The following is a 21319-nucleotide window of genomic DNA, read 5'->3' as shown; positions in this document are numbered from 1 at the left end:
TAACTGTTGTAAACTGCGCTATTATCAGAATACACTATTATTTATATCATAGTTCTAGTATTAATTTTATTTCAAACAAGGGGTGGTTCTCATATGTATGTTTCATATTTTGTGAACATGATTTGCATCTTCTTTGTCACTATGTGATAATGAGAAATACACTGGGAACTGTAAATGTTTGTAAAGATTAGATTTGTGTATCGTGTTTTAGTGCATCCATGCCAAGTGACATCAATTGACAACAACTAATTATTAAGCTTAGCAGCACATTGGTTTACTGGGTCATGTTTTTTTTATTATATTTATTTGTCAAAATCTCAACTTTTATGTTATTTATTGTCATACATGTGACATAGAATCACTGCTATAATTATCATAGTCACATACATCTACTCGGTATTAAATAAGTTGAAGTAAAAACAATTTTACTGGAGCTTGGCTGAAGCAGTTTACTACAGTGAGACTTGCAAAGAAATAATTCCTATTGTTTAGAACATATACTTGGGTCTTTAAATAGTTGAATTGATTTTGTATAGTTGAATGTTTTGAGTGGGTTACCATGGAAACAGTATAAAATATGAATAACTTGGGTTGTTGCTATATTTGTATTCTTTCACTATATATAATCAGCTTAGCATGCATATTCCATCTTTCAGTGTACCCCCCCCCCCCCCCATACTTAATGTTAGTTAAAATCAGTTTTACCATGAACTGGTCAGCAGTTAGAGATAACTACTTTATTTGAGATATAAACCACAGAGTTATTAATTTATTTTCAGAGATAGGTCAGAAATGAAATATATGGGGAAAAAGTGAGAGTATTAGTTTAGTTAGTCTTGATGGATGAAATAAACAGTTAGAAATGACCAAGGATTGTGGCTATGAACTCATAAAATATGAGAAATATACAGGTAGCACACAGGATACACTCACAGATGGTGATCAGCTGTTCAGTCTTGAAATAACACAATTCATAATAAAGTGGTATGATACACTCCCATAATAGGGGTCATACTTAAGTTACGGATATACATCATATCAAAATATATCACACAAATTAAAGACCCTTTCTACAGAAAAAAAAATTTTAAAATTTAAATCAGGGACCAATATCTAATGAGAAATAGAGGTATGGAGGTTCCACCAATAATTAAAGAATTGGTGTAAAAAAAGAGACTGAAATACATTGAAGAATGAATTTCACTTTGTTTGATTGTCTGCATCAAAATGATACAAGAGAGAATGTGAGGCACTATCAAATTATTATTTTTAAGATATTTCAAATTTATTATTTCTATAATATGTTGTTTTCAAACAAGGAGATGTCAATAAATTATGTAGAAAAGAATTGTATACAATCATCACAGCTATAGCGCCCCCATACACCATACCAAGAAAACTATTCTTGTTTTCTGTACAAGGGAGGGGTTAACAGAATTTAAATATTTTCTTGAGGTCAAATAAAATAATATGGAATCATTTAAATCAAAAATAAGGTACCAATAGGTATTCTTCATTTTAATTATTCTTGCAATGGGAATGAATTTTTACATGACGATGTATTGCTTGATATTTTTATGTGAATAGTTAGTCCAGCATACACAGCTAGAAAGAAGGAGCCATAAACACAATGTCAGGTGGGCCTTACAATCATAAACAAACCCCCTCTCATATAATAATTTATTTAACTGCAATAATTTAATTTTATAATTATTACAACAGAATACATTAATATTCACCTATAGTATATTACTAATTTCAGGGTGAATCTGCCTTACATTTCAGGTGATTTATTTTTTAGAAGACCACTTAGCATCAGGTGATGGAAGACCGACCCATCGAATATCTTGTGCTATGATGAATCAGGCCCCGGCTACTGAATAATGTATTAAATTATAAGATAGAAAGAACAATATCAACAAGAGCTTCATTTCTTCTTAATTAATAGGACCTCTTTATTCAAGGTCACATCGGTTATTTATCTCCTTGAATCTCAAGTCAAATTTTGTTTTTACAAAATAAACCCACATAATTTTTATTTTTCCTAAGAATTTTGATAAAGTCTTGCAGATAATGGGAAATTATGCCCATTTGTTCCAAATTTAACAGAGAAATGATAGGAAAAAATGCACAAATTTTGCAACAATTCGGCAGGAAAAATAATAAAATAGTAAGTTCAATAATAACGGTAAGATGATATCAGCAAGTTGCATGAAGTAACTGGAAATCAGAAGGTATATTTGATCTTTGAAATAAAAGTTAATGGTTTCAATGACTACAGTAATTGACAATGTATGCAAATTATGGGTTATAATCGATATAAACCTAAACAAATGTTTGACATCAATATTCTAGAATTATTTCTCCAACAATTTACTATCTTTGTTGGATACCATTATAGTGTGATATATTGTATGTAAATTACATGCAAATGTGATTTGATGTGATGTAAACAACTAGGTCACAGTAATACATCTATGACATGAAAGCTTGTTATTGTCTGAACACAGCAGGTAAAGCAGATTTCAAAGAAAAATTAATCCAGAAAATCTATCTCCTCACGTTTCTCAACAGTTTTTTTTTAGTATATATAGTATTTTTGCTTAGCAATATTTTGACATATTTATGAATGGCTTGATCATCATATTTTTTATTTGTATAATTTTTGTAAACATCTGTTACTTGTCAACCCAATGTACAAACCAGGACTATGCTGTGCGAGTAGGATTTTAAGGTCAACTTTCAACAAAACAAAATACATCCAATCATTGTAAACAAAGGCATATTAATTTTAATTTCATGGATTGTGTATGTGTACTCAATCACACCTGATTCATGGTGTTTTTCTCAGTGCCGAATTTACTTAAGGGAACACTGATTCTGGGACAACACAGTAGGCCATGGCTCTTGATTTATCTAACTACATTGTACTAGTTTAACATTTGCGTTATTTCCCATCATCTTAATCACAGAAAACACTTATTTCCTGAGTAAATTCCCTTTTTAATAAACCATGGATGGTAAATCTCATTGATTTTGATTTCCATTACACTATTATAATTGTTTTAAACTGTTAATGATGTAAACTTTTTTTAGCTACTACTGTAAAATACTTTATTTTAGCTGGAATTAATTTTCACTGAAAAGGCTTTTTGGGTGTTTTGTATGGAATTTATTTTCACTGATTTTCGATGAGTTGAATGTGAAATATAGGAAAAGAAAGAAAATTTGGTGGATTTTATTTTCAATGAATCATCCCTTCAGCGAAAATAAATTCCAAGCGGATATAAAGTATTTTACAATGTTTATCATGTTTATGCGTACACTATACTGTCTGTGTACTGGACACCTTAAAGTGCCTGTGCAATGTCCACCCACACACTTCCCATTTTAGATCTGTGCCCTACTGAAATGGACAATTATTGATTTTTTTGCTGAAAATGATTACTCGTATCCAAGTAAATTTGGGATATTTCTCGTGTTGTAGCCACGCCCACCAATCCTGAAACGGTCAACTGTTACCGGATTTCCGACTCTCGTCTAATGTGTGCCACCAAATGCTAAAATATGAGAGGAAGCCATATCCCTTTGGCCGTACTTTTATATCACTGTGTCATTCAACATACTTTTATACGATAAACATTTTTTGATCGGCGTTTCTTTTTTTTGTCCATTTTATTTTATTTTATTTTTGAGAGAGCAAATTTTTAGAAGTTGTTTTCACAACAAACATTTATGATGGTTAAACGTTGTGTTGTGGGCGGTTGCAGTAATGCGTACAGTCATGGTATAAGTATTTACACGTTTCCAATCGATCCGAAAGTGCGAAATTGGTGGACGAAAGCCGTGAAAATAACGAGAAAAGGTTGGGTTGGACTTCCTCCTTATAGCGTCATATGTATTGTCCACTTCACCCCCAGATTCTTTTTTTCAAAAAACTGTCCTTGTCCATAACAAAACAACTAGGTTTTAACGAGAAACACTGACAACTTAAACCTGGCGCAATACAACGTTTTGGAAAAAATAGATTCCGGACCAGCCCATGATCACTGAGGCAGACTTCAGAAGGGAGACGTCGGGTCAGTGTTTCAAATGATTTGATTTTTTTGGCGATCCTGATTATCGTTTTATAGAGACCACCAGTGTTATGTAAAAGGTAGCAGTAATTTTGATAACATGAAAACGAAGCGTTGGACAACAGCCCTCAGGTTGTTTTCTTTTTCGCAGGCTAAAAGTGTCTGAATTGTTCCGAATCGGTGATTGGTGTTGAATGTCGAATTCACACCTTTGTTGCCTTTACTTGCAGCTTGATCTGCGTAATAATTTATGGAATAAGAATCTGGGCTTGGGCTGTCAATGTATCTTTTTAATATGTGATAATTATGAAAATCATGCTAAATCCACTCTGAATTTGTTGGCGACTCGCTCCGCTAGGATTGCCCTTATAATCACTTTTGTCATTTTGTGTCTGTGTGTGTGATTTCCAGTGTTTTCACGTATGATTTTTTCTGTGATTTTTTTGGCTTGGCCGATTTCTTTCGAACTTGGCAGGTAGGTCACACCTTCACCCTAGTTATTAGGAAAAATCTAATTTTTTTTTGACCCACCGTTGCCATAGCAACCCCCCCAAAAAAACTGATTTTTGGATAGTTTCGCGCCAAATGTATCTCCTTCTACAAATTTAGGATAAAACACTTTAGACATAGCTCATTCTACTCAGCTTGAGTGTGGGCACAAAATTACTATTTGAAATTTTGATATCTTTTTTCATTACTGAGAAATTTGACCCCCAAAGTTAGGGTAACTTTTCACCAGCAACGGGCTTTTAACTCCTCGGCGATTTTTTAGGCTCGCCTGATTTTGCTCATACTTGACAGGTAGGTCATACCGTCACTAATTAGAAAAAAATCATCATCCATAAACTGATTTTTGAATACTTTCGCCCCAAATGTATTACTTCCTACCAGTCTTGTAATAGCAGTGTTCAAATGACTATGCTTTTTATTTTGGCTACGCTGCACACTGGTATAAGAGATCTCCGGCGCCGACATTGTTGCACTGTATCAACGTAATCCCAACGCAACTTTGAACTTTGAATGAACTGTAAATGCTGCCTTCATTCTAGAAAATACTATCGCAAAATGGTTGGAAATAATAAATGTAACAGCAGAATACGTCCTAGTAATAAACTAAGTGACTTCTAAAGACTGAATGGCTTTTGCGAACTTCATATATGGGCCCAGTGTTCTCCCCAGGCCTCTGAAGCGACACGGTACCGTGACGCTTGGACACTCGGTCGTGATGCTTGCCCTTTGTCCGTGACGCTTGGTCACTCAGCCGTGATGCTTATATTTGTGTTTACAAGTGTCAGTCTCGTCTTGCACGTATTTAAAACAATAACATGTATTGATCGATTTAGGTAATCCCGCTTTTGTTAGCCATACAAAGACAGTGATAAAAACGGAAGTCTGCAATATGTTGCGAAGTCTTTCAAAGGTGCAGAGCCTCCAAATCAAAAAAAAAATAACTAGAATAGCAATAATTTGCCCATTGCACGCAACGGCAACAATGTGACAAAACAAGTCACGGCGTACGTCGGGAAGATGAACCCCGATTTGCTGCACTCTGATTTGTTATCACTCAATCGCTGGTGACATTATTTACTCCAAAATTAAAAAACGAACAAGTGAAATTAAGTCGCATTGGAAAGAAAAGTATGAATAATTCAACAGCAGACGAGACGGGATGAGACAAAACAAACTCTGACCTCTGGAAATACCCCATTCATAGGGTACCTTAGTACAGAAAAACGCCGCCCTAAGGCGACATAATGCACGTTGCAACATTGTGACCGATGCATGCTGGGCTATCAGGGGTTCTGATCGAGGTAACAAAGATGGCGGCGCAGAATGCATGATTTTCCGCGATGTTTAAAAACAACATCTCGTTGGCAATTTTGATGTAATGCTTATGATAATCATCAATGAATCGTTTTAATAAACAATTTGTGTATTTCACACCAAAAAGTCAGATACCGATGATCGCAATAGCAGCGGTGAATACCCGTCCAACGCAATGCCGTCAGCTGACAATGTTACGGTGATCGTAGCGTTGTACTCACAAGGTATATTGCAATGAAAAATCGCCGAACTGCCATTGTAGAATTTTTTTTTAATTATTGATTTATTAATTTCAACATATTTCGATATCTTGCCGACTTTATATATTTAACCAAAAAATGTTTTCCCCGACGTTTATATGAACCGACAGTGACATGGGCACTAAAACTTATACACAATGATGAACCAGTTACATCCATGGATAACAGTATATTCACTGACTGGCTATAACACAAGTTTTTCAATTTTTTTTTCCTTTTTATGATGTTCCATTTCAAACTTTATTTGACTTGATACAAAAACAAAAAATACAATGCAGTAAATTGATATAAAATTTATCAGATATAAAAATATCTTGTCTTTAATTAATTGTAGATTGACAATATTTGTTGGGAAAAACTGATTATTATGCAAATAAAAATTATGCAAATTAGATGCATTGTTATGCAAATTGGCAGTGATGCTTGACATGAAGTCTGGGGAGAAGACTGGGGCCCATTTAGTTAGCTTCACGTTTATATCACATATTGCCAACCAACCAGCCTACCGGCTTGTCTGTACGCCAGTCGCTCTCAATTATTTTTGTTATCCAATTAAACGCCGCCATTCACGCACTTGTCGCCGTCATGACCCGACACGTTCACCCCTTACAACGCAGCAGTCATTTATTTACTAACTGTGTTTTGTCGTTTTTTTATTGATCACTATAATTTCATGTTTAGAATGTCAAAATATGTTCTCTTTTTATTTTAATTTTGAATGTTGTTTTTTTACTCAGACGATCGATGAAATAAAACAGTGTAGTGTCGTGCCTAGTAACCTGCTAAATGACAAGATGATTCAGGCGTCAAATTTGATTTTGTCCAGTGCCGGAGTCCAGCGACAGTGCACAAACAAGTACATAAGTGGCAATTTAGTCAAAGACGAGAAAATAGCACAAGAAATTTGCCTTATTTATATGTATCGGCAATGCAAGCTACACACCAACTTCCCCTTCTGACGTCACAGAGGGAATTTCTGTATGCAAATGAGAAGCTAATGAGGCGCCTTGTTTTAAAATACACAAAAATAAAGTTGTTGTAGACTGAGTTTAAAGCGCATTTTTTCACTTAAAAAAATAATTTATGCTTAGAAACATAAACATTAATAATATTTATGTATCAATGGATAATTTTAGGTGTGAAAATAACAGCCATTTTACAGGCCCTTTAAATTGTTTTTGCCAGTTGGCAGTAATTCAATAAAATATTAATTATTTAAAAAAATGTCGTAATTTGACAATCGTTAATGTCAATGATGCACCCTTTTTAGAAATGTGCAAGACATGAGTGACAAACGGACACTTTTTTAGATCAGTATCAAGGGAGATTTTCATATTGATACCAATACATAGTTTATAGGAAAAATGTCCTTGTTCTTGAGTGAAAATTTCAAAATTCTATTGTGAGTAGAACATCTTATAAACTAGGTTTAAATTATTAAAAACAAACGCATGTGCCACGGTCTTACTTTAACTGTTTAATTTGCATAAATTAATGTTGATTGATGGCTGGAGCTTAACAGTAGTATGCAAATCATGTTTTGGGAAGACCAGTTTCGTTTCCTGTGTACTTCATTTCACCATGGAGCTACCTCCATGATTTCATACGTTCGTATGCAACACATCAGCTATTTTATATCCCGAGATGCCATGCAGAGTAAAAAGGAAAACAGGTCCGGAAAAAGAAGACAGACACTATGTTAGAGGAAAACAGAATGTTTCTGAAGGAATCAGACCTTGGTTCCTATCACAACCAAAGTGGAGCAGTGGAGATGACTTCATCAAACAAAATGGAAAACATTTCAAGATTAATAGAAAGAAAATTCTGGGCATGAGAGCAATCGGCAAAGGAAGACAGGCACTCATCAAATTGTCAATTTCCACTCACCCATACAAAAACCACACCACCACTGGAGACAGTACTATTGTGATGCATAGTATACTTTGACATACGGTAGTAAATTTAAACAAAATGGCGATTATCGCAACTAAATTTTTGACTTCAACCAGGTCTTTTAAAAGTATTTAGCTCCCAGACTATTTTGTCATTTCCTTTGAAATTTTCAGGGACAATTGTTCCGGTCTGGCACATTCAAAGTGCGTTGGGTGGATTTATTGCTTCGAGAGAAGAAAAAAAGTAACCACATTGTCAATCAGCAATAGCGTTAGTTACGGGTCAATTTAAAAGTGTGAAACTTTTACAAGGCATTGTGAAAAAAATATTCTATGGAAATACTGCAAACTTTTGTTCTATAATCCTAGTGAACATATGTTTTAAACAAGTCAAACTGCCATTCGATAAATCTATGCGTTCCGAAGGTTAAATAGTTTTAAACACAATTTAACCAAAACGAACATTTTCAACCACAACCACAAACAATGCATCATACTGTTGAAAAGCTGGCAAAATAAGCTTTTATATGGTATATAACATGACAAAATTAACGTATTTGTTAGTAGTGTAATTTATTGTTTAAAATTCCTATAAATCTTGGTGCAGCGCCACAAAAGGTGAAAATTTAAAGTCCCGCCAACAAAACTTTTGAGATTTAAAATTCTTGTCAAAAAAGTCTTTGTACAATGGTTATCACTGTGAACTGCTAATCACAGGGTTGTGAGATGGAGTCCTGACTATACCATGGTACAATGGTTATCACTGTGGACTGCAAATCACAGGGTTGTGAGATGCAGTCCTGACTATACCATGGTACAATGGTTATCACGGTGGACTGGCAACCATAAGGTTGTGAGATGGAGTTCTGGCTATACCATGGTACAATGGTTATCACTGTGAACTGCTAATCACAGGGTTGTGAGATGGAGTCCTGGCTATACCATGGTACAATGGTTATCACTGTGGACTGCAAATCACAGGGTTGTGAGATGCAGTCCTGGCTATACCATGGTACAATGGTTATCACTGTGAACTGCTAATCACAGGGTTGTGAGATGGAGTCCTGGCTATACCATGGTTCAATGGTTATCACTGTGGACTGGCAACCATAAGGTTGTGAGATGGAGTCCTGGCTATACCATGGTACAATGGTTATCACAGTGGACTGCAAATCACAGGGTTGTGAGATGGAGTCCTGGCTATACCATGGTACAATGGTTATCACAGTGGACTGCAAATCACAGGGTTGTGAGATGCAGTCCTGGCTATACCATGGTACAATGGTTATCACAGTGGACTGGCAACCACAAGGTTGTGAGATGCAGTCCTGGTTATACCATGGTACAATGGTTATCACTGTGAACTGCTAATCACAGGGTTGTGAGATGGAGTCCTGGCTATACCATGGTACAATGGTTATCACTGTGGACTGGCAACCATAAGGTTGTGAGATGGAGTCCTGGCTATACCATGGTACAATGGTTATCACTGTGGACTGGCAACCATAAGGTTGTGAGATGGAGTCCTGGCTATACCATGGTACAATGGTTATCACTGTGAACTGCTAATCACAGGGTTGTGAGATGGAGTCCTGGCTATACCATGGTACAATGGTTATCACTGTGGACTGGCAACCATAAGGTTGTGAGATGGAGTCCTGGCTATACCATGGTACAATGGTTATCACTGTGAACTGCTAATCACAGGGTTGTGAGATGGAGTCCTGGCTATACCATGGTACAATGGTTATCACTGTGGACTGGCAACCATAAGGTTGTGAGATGGAGTCCTGGCTATACCATGGTACAATGGTTATCACTGTGGACTGGCAACCATAAGGTTGTGAGATGGAGTCCTGGCTATACCATGGTACAATGGTTATCACTGTGAACTGGCAACCACAAGGTTGTGAGATGGAGTCCTGGTTATACCATGGTACAATGGTTATCACTGTGAACTGCTAATCACAAGGTTGTGAGATGGAGTCCTGGCTATACCATGGTACAATGGTTATCACTGTGGACTGCAAATCACAGGGTTGTGAGATGCAGTCCTGGCTATACCATGGTACAATGGTTATCACTGTGGACTGCTAATCACAGGGTTGTGAGATGCAGTCCTGGCTATACCATGGTACAATGGTTATCACTGTGGACTGCTAATCACAGGGTTGTGAGATGCAGTCCTGACTATACCATGGTACAATGGTTATCACTGTGGACTGCAAATCACAGGGTTGTGAGATGCAGTCCTGGCTATACCATATTACAATGGTTATCACTGTGGACTGCAAATCACAGGGTTGTGAGATGCAGTCCTAGCTATACCATGGTACAATGGTTATCACTGTGGACTGCAAATCACAGGGTTGTGAGATGGAGTCCTGGGTATACCATGGTACAATGGTTATCACTGAACTGCTAATCACAGGGTTGTGAGATGCAGTCCTGGCTATACCATGGTACAATGGATATCACTGTGGACTGCTAATCACAGGGTTGTGAGATGGAGTCCTGACTATACCATGGTACAATGGTTATCAATGTGAACTGCAAATCACAGGGTTGTGAGATGGAGTCCTGGGTATACCATGGTACAATGGTTATCACTGTGAACTGGTAATAACAGGGTTGTGAGATGGAGTCCTGGCTATACCATATTACAATGGTTATCACTGTGAACTGCAAATCACAGGGTTGTGAGATGGAGTCCTGACTATACCATGGTACAATGGTTATCACTGTGGACTGCAAATCACAGGGTTGTGAGATGCAGTCCTGGCTATACCATGGTACAATGGTTATCACTGTGGACTGCTAATCACAGGGTTGTGAGATGGAGTCCTGGCTATACCATGGTACAATGGTTATCACTGTAAACTGCTAATCACAGGGTTGTGAGATGGAGTCCTGGCTATACCATGGTACAATGGTTATCACTGTGGACTGCAAATCACAGGGTTGTGAGATGGAGTCCTGACTATGCCATGGTACAATGGTTATCACTGTGGACTGCTAATCACAGGGTTGTGAGATGGAGTCCTGACTATGCCATGGTACAATGGTTATCACTGTGGACTGCTAATCACAGGGTTGTGAGATGGAGTCCTGACTATGCCATGGTACAATGGTTATCACTGAACTGCAAATCACAGGGTTGTGAGATGGAGTCCTGGCTATACCATATTACAATGGTTATCACTGTGAACTGCAAATCACAAGGTTGTGAGATGGAGTCCTGACTATGCCATGGTACAATGGTTATCACTGTGGACTGCAAATCACAGGGTTGTGAGATGGAGTCCTGACTATACCATGGTACAATGGTTATCACTGTGAACTGCTAATCACAGGGTTGTGAGATGGAGTCCTGGCTATGCCATGGTACAATGGTTATCACAGTGGACTGCTAATCACAGGGTTGTGAGATGGAGTCCTGACTATGCCATGGTACAATGGTTATCACTGTGAACTGCAAATCACAGGGTTGTGAGATGGATTCCTGACTATACCATGGTACAATGGTTATCACAGTGGACTGCTAATCACAGGGTTGTGAGATGGAGTCCTGACGATGCCATGGTACAATGGTTATCACTGTGAACTGCAAATCACAGGGTTGTGAGATGGAGTCCTGGCTATGCCATGGTACAATGGTTATCACTGTGGACTGCTAATCACAGGGTTGTGAGATGGAGTCCTGACTATGCCATGGTACAATGGTTATCACTGTGAACTGCAAATCACAGGGTTGTGAGATGGATTCCTGGCTATACCATGGTACAATGATTATCACTGTGAACTGGTAATCACAGGGTTGTGAGATGGAGTCCTGACTATGCCATGGTACAATGGTTATCACTGCATGTGGACTGCTAATCACAGGGTTGTGAGATGGAGTCCTGGCTATACCATGGTTATCACTGTGGACTGCTAATCACAGGGTTGTGAGATGGATTCCTGGCTATACCATGGTACAATGATTATCACTGTGAACTGGTAATCACAGGGTTGTGAGATGGAGTCCTGACTATGCCATGGTACAATGGTTATCACTGCATGTGGACTGCTAATCACAGGGTTGTGAGATGGAGTCCTGGCTATACCATGGTACAATGGTTATCACTGTGGACTGGCAACCACAAGGTTGTGTGATGGAGTCCTGGGTATACCATGATACAATGGTTATCACTCTGGATGCAAGTTTGACTGGCAACCAGGTTGTGACTTACATCATGGTGTTGCTTTGTCGGACAAGGAACATGGAACAATTGGCATATAAGTGCATGTACTAATATAGCTATCAAGGTTGTATTGCTCTCTGAAAAATTTAGGTTTCAATACTTACTGCATCATCTTCTTCTTCTTCCCTTGTTTTCTTCTTTGATTTTTCTTTCTTAGATTTCAGTGGTTTATCGTCATCTTCATCTGAAGATGATGCCGGTGATGATGACTCACTGGATATGTATTCTTTACTTTTGTAGTTAGTTCCAGTTCCAGCTCTCGACTTTGATGGACTTTTAGATGGGGACTTTGAAACAGGACTGCTCTTTGATTCACGTTTTGGACTGGAATCAGAAATCAGATTTAACTATTAATATACAGAGGTATTAAAGTTGTTTCTTAAAGGCATATCCTGTAATATAAATTTATGAGAAATTACTTTGCTTTGCTTGGATACCCTGCATAATCCAAATACTATTTTTTTTCCTCAAATGACTATTCTGATCTATTTTTATATAAAAAATCTCTAAACTAGGCAATATCATCAGTCCTTAAAGTGTCAGCGTGATGAAATTAGGGGATTTATGGAATATTTCTAATATGTGAAATTCCCTATGACTGAATGACTATATATGGAGATTGGAGTTGCCAAGGTAACATTTTACTTGCAATGATGTCATTGATGTAGAGAGCCCTCTAGCGACAATAATAATGACATAAGGGAACTAGATAATTGTTATGATTTGTTTTCGATATTCTCATGCATATACTGTAAAAAAAAGAAAGCTTAAAAAAAATTTAAAATTACTTCAAATCTCAAATTAGACTTTTAAACAAGAAGTCTAGCAACTAATATTTCATTACAATGTCGCCCAGTGTCATTTTTCAAATAGATTTGTTTTTATTTTATTCGTAACGAAATTATATTCTAAACAAAGTTTCGAATATAAACGAACACAACTGCATTGCGTAGTAGCAAACGATCAAAGTTGTGCAATCCCGTCATGCTGAGTTTCACAATTGTTGATTATTACTCAGTAGTGATTATAATGCACAAAAATTAAATTCGTTGAATTGTTATGAAATGCAAATAAAATTCAACTTAGTTTCATCGTAAGCAAATGATTCCGATCGCACATAAACGCTCGATGCGGTAGGGCATCTGCCAGGTCCTTTCTTGCATGAGTTGACCTAATAGGTCAAATCGCTAATCAACCAATCAAAATACTGGATGATGGCAACGTGTTCAAATTACCATAGCTCATTTAAATATGTTAATGTTATTGAAGAAACGCGGAAGAAATTTGCTGATGTTGTAGTACAATCTTTTGACTTGGATTTTGATAGGAAAATGGCATGATTTTTTTTTCAAATAAAAAAATTGTTGTTTTCAAAAGATAACTGAGCATTAGAAAAACAATTTAACATTGTTTACAGTGATAACAGCTCATTGTCGAAACGAAGCTTACCCATTCACGCTAGTCACAATAAACATACTCTTGAATAAAAACTTCATAGACTATTTTAGGCGTCAGGAAAGATTCAAATGTCCGAAAAATTATGCCGATATATTTAAAAAAAAAAAAAAATTAAAAAACTTCCGAAAAATTACCCTGGGCGATTTCTTGGTCCCATTTTATTTTTTTTTTAAACCCGAACTGCAGTTTAACTGCACTGGGTGAATTAACGGCAGAAGCCTAAACTGAATCATATTAGTGAATTACAGCAGAGCATTAAAGTATTACAATTCTTTGAAATTTGGTTGTTGCTATGGCAATTTCAATTGTTTTCAACTTGCTAAAACCATACGAAGTATCAAATTAATTAAGAAGAAATTTTTCAAGAAGAAGTCACAAATAGCACTTTTTTACAAAAAGGTGACAAAAATATTCGCCAAAAAATAGCGAATTGAAGACATCACCACGAAGTGAACAAATCTAACAGAAATTTACCTCAAGTACCAATATTGAGCTAGAAATCAGTTAAATTAGGCAAATTGGATAATTAAATATACCGTACAGGACCGTGGTAGCCCCCCCCCCACTTTTGCACAATTTTTATATTCGGGGTCACATTCGGCAAAGCGCCCACCCCTTCAAAATACCACAAATTTGGTCTTTGATCATTGCATAACGAGTACTGGAAATAATTTTTTATATGATACAGCATGGATATTGGTTGCCGTGAATGCATAAAACTGTGTGCAAACTATGCTTCCACAATGACCTGTTAATAAAAGTAAAATGCGGTAAATAGTTCATGCCATAAAAAACCATGTCGTTTATCCGTCAAAGTCAATTCCAACAGATCGTACCTCAACAATTCACTTCAGCATTGCGTTACGTTGCGTTACCAGAAAGTCTTTGAGAATTTCCCAAGAATTGCGTTGGTACAACACATCATTCTGATTGGTTAATAACAGATTTGACCCATTTTGGTCAAAGGATAATGTGGCAGATCAAAACATACAAATACATCATAGCGAAAAGTGTTTTTCATTTAACTTTTGCACTTGATCCAACACAGTGGATATAATGATGAGGATTTAGACTATGACTGTTCCAATAGAATCTAATATTTTTAATCTTGTAAATTCGGGTGGTACGTAACTAATATTGTAATAAAATGTGCATATTTTTGTGACCATTTTTGTTTCTTCATTGTAAAAGTCAATGACGACGCAACTAATTTCGTAATTTTATTTTCCCTCAAAGACATATCTCCCTCAATTTGTCACATGGCGAATCAAAGTTGTCATTTGCACAGGTAAGCGCCCACCCCTAAAAGAAAATCATGATTTTCTGAGTTGAGGACCCTGGGCACTAACACGGTCCAGTATGGTATCAACATAGCAGCAATGACTAGGTTTCGATCGAGATGAAAAATGGCAACAGCATGGTCATCTCATTGTATGCAGATTAATAATATAACAGTGTTCTCCCTAGAGATTTTCCATAGAGTCGTGGATAATTTGCATAACAATTAGCATTTAATTTGCATAAAAAATAAATAAAACAAAACCATTTTTTTCCTATTTATTTTATGTACAATCTATCACTCTTTTGTATCCAATAAAAGTGCACTGCATGTTTAGTATTGCAAATTTTCCACAGAAACTGAGTTTTCTGTTTCTTTGCTTGGCCCATAAATCAGCAACTTTATAAAACCCTTTAAATTAAACATTGGGTTGATGATTCTCAGTGCTTGTCTTCCGTTTCTATTGTTTTCCGGTTAAGTACAACAACTGGAATACATAATACTTGCGCTACTATGTTGGAGCATGGATGTACATCCATGGTTCGAGCAATAATAGTTATTCTGGCTGAAATGATCTATCTTCTTTGTCATTTTTTTGTTTTTCGATGTTGTCTGCTCAACACAATTGTGAACAAATGGAGACAACAGAGGTCTGAATTATGAATCATTGCCATTGTCATACCACGTAAAAATTGAGGCTTTTCTTCCAAGAAATAACACATCAAGTGTCACATTTTTTGATTAGAATTCCTGGTTTCTTGATAAATATATTATTTTCCGTTATGCTTCACCTAATTCATCCTGATCTGAGCATGATATGCGATCCGAGTGGGAAGTTCACGCTCACTGGATCTTACGTGGGTGACGCCATCTTTGATTCACAATCACGAGGTCAAAATTATTTACATCATAAATATATATTTTTTCACATTTTGATCTCAAAAAACAAATACAATGTACAATATCAAAAATACTGACAAAAATCAAAACCTAGAATAATAGTACAATTACATTTCTAAAAATATGTTTCATACACACTGGAAACATGTGGCTCTTGACCACAAGTGACTGTATCATTTGCATATGAATATACGTTTGGCAAAGTGCGTTTTACACAGGGCTTATGGCTTTGTCTTCATAGAACTGCTTTTTTTTTAAAAACGATATCCAATCAATGAGAAACAGGGGATTATCCCGGGAAATTGGCGTTAATACCATGCATTTGAAGATTTAACTAGTTGGCCAGGAAACATTACAGTCTGTGAGAGACTGAAGAAATCAGATCACGGGATAAATAATAGCATTGCGGAGGAAAGACATTGCATCGCGGGCAAATTTTGGCCTGGGGAGAACACTGGAACAAAGTTTTGACTAAAATTACTCAAATTATCAACATATCAATGGTTATTTATAATAACAGACAAATTCCTCTCTATAACCTCATCTGATAATATTATGAGGCAAGGTAAAAAGTGCTATTCATTTGACAAAAAATACTCTTGATTTGTGCATTATTTGCATGCACTGAATAAATAAATATTTCTATTAGCACAATTTAACTAAAGAGTTAATTAAGATGGGCACACAATGGTAAGTACATGCATTGGGAGTGAACTCACCTTCTGATATCTCCATCAGCTTGTTTTCGTTTATATACCTTCATAGCATCCTCATACTTGATCTTCTCTTCTGCAGCTAATGCTGTGTATTTCTAAGAACATTAATACCGGTAATTACTGAGAACAAAACTAACACTCACAACTATGTCAAACCAATTATCACTATTCATCTATTTTAAATAGTTTCATGAAACCATTACAATAATGAATACTCTGTATGTTTACAATGAAACATGAAGAGAAGCTAACTACTGCAGTTTTTATCAAATGTATTGATGTAGCTTATAAATCAAGTTTCTCACAAAGTAATTTTTGTGGAATGACTTTACAAGTCATTTAATTTGCATATAAAAAATGGATGTCTTTTAAAACAAAACCTTGTATGCAATATTAATAAAATATAGATTTATTGATCAAGAGACCATAGCATCAGTAAATATAAATCTGCAATTTCAAAAATTTAACTTGCTCCATTCTTAAGACTCATCACCTAAACACCACATTTTCACACTATAAAATTAGGGTAGTACATGTACAACAAACAAGCTGTAATATCATATGATCACCTTCTACAAGTATCACTCTGTTGTTGTACATTCAATAAAGATTTGATCAAAACAAATAATAGTCTTACAAAAGCATAAGCAAGATTTAGAGGAAAAACTTATTCAGGAAATGTGCATACATTGGTGCAGCTCTATTTAGAGTTTCGGATTGTGATCAGCAGCGTGTGCAACAGTAGAATTTTACTGATGCCACCTAGGGTAAAATTCTAATGGACACTGTGTGTTTGTTTGTTATTTAAGTGTATTTGATCTTTAGTTCCCTATAACACAAGTAAATTTAAAAATGCCGAAAACAATATGACTGACATAAAAATAACCATCACCAAAATCATAATCATGTATTTTTATTTTGGCACTAACCTTTTTTCCCTGCTAATTACATGAAAACAAAACTGAGCAAATAATTTCCTGTCCCAACACACAACAATGTTAATGCATTTGTTAGCAATGTATTACATGTTATTATCATGTGTTGTACCTTTTTATCACTCTCTGTCATCTTTTTCCATAGTTCACCAGCTCTTTTACTGATCTCAGCAACAGAACTACCAGGAAGGCTTTTTTTGATGGATTCTCTTTTTTCATTCAACCATAAGAAATATGCAGTCATTGCTCTTTTTGGTTTGTCAGGATCTTTATCCTTCTTCGTCTTCTTCTTTCGTGGCTTTTCAGACTGTTTATATAAAAATAAAAACCAGCACTGCTACTGATGTACAAACACTCGTGTTGAAGTTTTATGACTTTTTGTTTCATACATTTTTTTCTCAAATTAACAGGATAGAATTGGGACAAAAATTGAAGTTACTGTAAAATACTTTATTTTTGCTAAAGGGGTGATTCAGTGAAAATAAAATCCAGCGAATATATCGTTGTTCCTTTATTTTTCATTCAACTCTTCAAAAATAAGTGACAATAAATGCCATACAAAACACCCAAAAAATCTTTTTAGTGAAAATGAATTCAGGCTAAAATAAAGTATTTTACATGTCTCAGCCATCTGATAAGTCTATATATTTTGCTACCAAAATTGTATTAATTATTATTCAATATATAGAATATATTTTAAAGTATGTTTACCACAGAGTGAAAATCAGCCAGGCAAGAGATGTAATAGTGAAATAATAATCACTAATATGTTGTATAGGAGAGGGATGAAACTACAACAACGTCATAACCCAGTCTAATACTCTCATGGAATATGGTTTCTGTGTATTCAGCACTTGCAATTTGTACATAGAAAAACAAGTTAGGTAAGAGTGACTAACATTCAATGGATGGTACTGTCGCCTGGCACACATACGCACAAAACAAAAATTAGTTACTAGAGAAAAAAGGCATTGAAATTGAAATAAAAAAAAAACCTTGAGGATATTCAGATTAGAAAAAAATGCACAACTCCTGAAACATAATTCTTTATCAATATGCCAAGTTTCATTGATATCTGCTTTAGAATTTCAGAAAAAAAAGTTGGAAATGTAGAGATACAAGTCAAGTTGGAAATCCCAGCTTGAGACTGCACTACCACTGACGTGGTGTCTAACAAGTTGCCTGATCAACACTACCATAGTGCAAGCAACAGGAGGGACAATGATCTACAGGTGGCTTTGCAAGGTTGTGATCAGAAACCTAATTATGTCTTTTTTTAATCTATGCTTTTGTTTTCTAATGACAACATGTCAAACTGATCAAAGGATAGCCAGTAGAATGTCTGTAGCCAGAAAACAAAGAAAGGCAGGTAAAGAAAAAAACGTAGCCTTCAAGCCTACTAAGTTGCAATTGTCTTGTGATATTCATAGTCATTCACACCTAACTGAAAGTGTTAAAACATTGTTTTCAATGATCAGAATAGACAAAAAACGACTGCACTTTTTAAATTTTTAAATCACAGACCAATTTTTTACTTTTTACTTTTCCTCTTGTTGCCACCCTCAATAGAAGAAGAAAAAAAATCGAATATATCATTTTGACTGAAAGTAACAACAATTATTCAGTAAGAATTGGAGAATTGAAGTAATCCTGAAATGAACAAATCTTGACAAAGAATGTAAATTTGGTGTCTATGCCTACTTACTAGTACAATCAGTAATAAGAATATTTTACTTGTTTTATTAATAGCACATAATGGCATGTAAAATGACTGGTTTGTGTACAGTTAGAATAAGTCACTGCAAATGTTGGTATAAAAGCACTTCTATTAAATTTATGCTTTAATCAACAGCAAATATAACTATTCTGTTTCATTCATGTATTTTCCATTGGAGCATGTTTCTACCTGATTGATGTACAAATGTTCCGAATTACAGGAAACAACTACACTGTATCTTGTTTTACCTGTGTACGGTAGTTCTGATCAAAGCATGTTAGTCCAGAGTTCATGCTTTCATTTGATATTCTATAAATATTTTGTAAAAGCATACATTTTCACAGGATTTCTGTTCACTATTTTGATATCGTGAACTTGGTTTTTTAATTCATGGATTTTCCAGCAAAATAATATTAAGTTTTATTGTAATTTTTACATGTTCATGTACATTATCAGAAAAAATAGCAAAATTCATTAAAATGTAGTGCAGAAATTTGACTACATAGGTTTTGGGTAAGCTAATGTCTGATATTTGTACCAAGTTCGAGTAAAATTCCATATACACAAATCAAGATCTGTTTCTGAAATGGCAGAAATGATGATTTTGATGAATTTTTAGTACGAAAATGACTGTGCTAGCTTGTTTTGTCCTGTGCCTACTTTTACCAACAAAATAGTTTGAAGCAAGTTTGAGAAAGGGAAAATAAAACCAACTTGGCTGTCTGTTTGTCAATGAATTGAATTGCATGACAAAATTCGGCTTAATGTAACAGATAGCAAAAAAACTTCAGTCAACATTCAACCCATTATATCTTGCCATTGTATAAAATTTAAACCAAATCTGTAAAAATATCTCGTATAAAAAGCAGAATATCTGTGTGGTAAAAAAAAATGGCCACCAGTCAGGCAGTTTGAATCAAGTTTAGGTGCATAGATGGAAGGGATTTTTTTTAAACAAGGGAACAGGGGCGCAGGGCCCTCATGCCATGGCCATGCACCCCCTGACCCTGGGGAGCAGATCCTGTGACAACCATAAAATTCTGATTGTCTTCAACTGTGACATGTCTGATAGTAATTTTGGCCCCAAGGTAGCCATAGAATACTGGGGGGGGGGGGGGGGGGCAAGAGGGGTAGCTGGTACAGTTTTACGGGAAATAAAATGGGCTTTTTACAATTTACAAGGACAAAAAGACGTTTTTACAGTTTACAGTGAAAATTGAATTTTGCAGTGAATTGTGTCATCTAGTCGTTTTACAGTTTCGAAAATATAATTTCCCTGAACCTTTTTTATTTGAATGTAAATTCTTGTACGTACCGGGAAAAATGAGAAATTTTTACAGTGTACAAAAAAAAATTTGATTGATTATGTTCAGGGTTCTCCCCAGGGCTTTTTAGCGCCGAGGTCCGCGGCGCTATACCTGTGAATCTCGGCGCTTCACTTGGGACCTCGGCGCTATGTGTTCCCACCTCGGCGCTTGATTTCATATTTGACATGCCAATATCAGATGTGAAAAATCTTTGTTCGCCACGTCGGTCGGCCCCGACCGTCACTCAAAATTAGTGACCACCACGGAAATGCTTCCGACGAGGACTATTGTCTGATTGTTAGTATAATTAAGTACCGACCGACACGCATCCTGTCAGTCGTGGATTATAATTTATAAACAATAGACCTAGTCGCACGATACGTAGCGGCTAGTCAAATTTGTGGAATTAGCACCTCTTTGTTTGTATGTAAATACTTTCTGCGATAGACACAGTCTTTAGATTGAAAGCTAAAATTATTTCAAAATCAATTCCACCTCGATATAACATGGTCAAATCGGAGTTCACGATCAGTTCACGCTACTCAAGAAAAAAACAACGTGTTTATTGCGTTATTTGGTAAAATACATTTGAACTGTTATCATTGCGAATCATGTAAAAACTCTTCTTTCAAGACCTAATTTACCTTTTAAAAATTGCAAATCACCTATTTCGAAAGCTATCATGCAGTTGTCAATTGAAATCGATGCCAA

General features: G+C 35.8%; 1 protein-coding gene across 1 annotated transcript in view; it reads right to left on the bottom strand.

Annotated features, from left to right (window-relative positions):
• LOC100378614 (FACT complex subunit SSRP1-like) overlaps window positions 1–21319 on the bottom strand; it is a 63930-nt gene that overhangs the window by 8221 nt on the left and 34390 nt on the right. The window contains exons 14-16 of the mRNA XM_085491572.1: window positions 17697–17891; window positions 16653–16744; window positions 12401–12620 (exon numbers count right to left, since the gene is read on the bottom strand). Coding sequence (XP_085347698.1) covers window positions 12401–12620; window positions 16653–16744; window positions 17697–17891 — 507 coding nt within the window. The remainder of the gene's footprint in view (window positions 1–12400; window positions 12621–16652; window positions 16745–17696; window positions 17892–21319) is intronic.

Source organism: Saccoglossus kowalevskii, chromosome 16 (assembly GCF_978046115.1).
Source record: "Saccoglossus kowalevskii chromosome 16, keSacKowa6.1, whole genome shotgun sequence".
In the NCBI taxonomy this organism is placed as follows: domain Eukaryota; kingdom Metazoa; phylum Hemichordata; class Enteropneusta; family Harrimaniidae; genus Saccoglossus; species Saccoglossus kowalevskii.
Note: the sequence above shows the minus strand (reverse complement) of the source record. Positions and strands in the feature narration are given on the sequence as shown.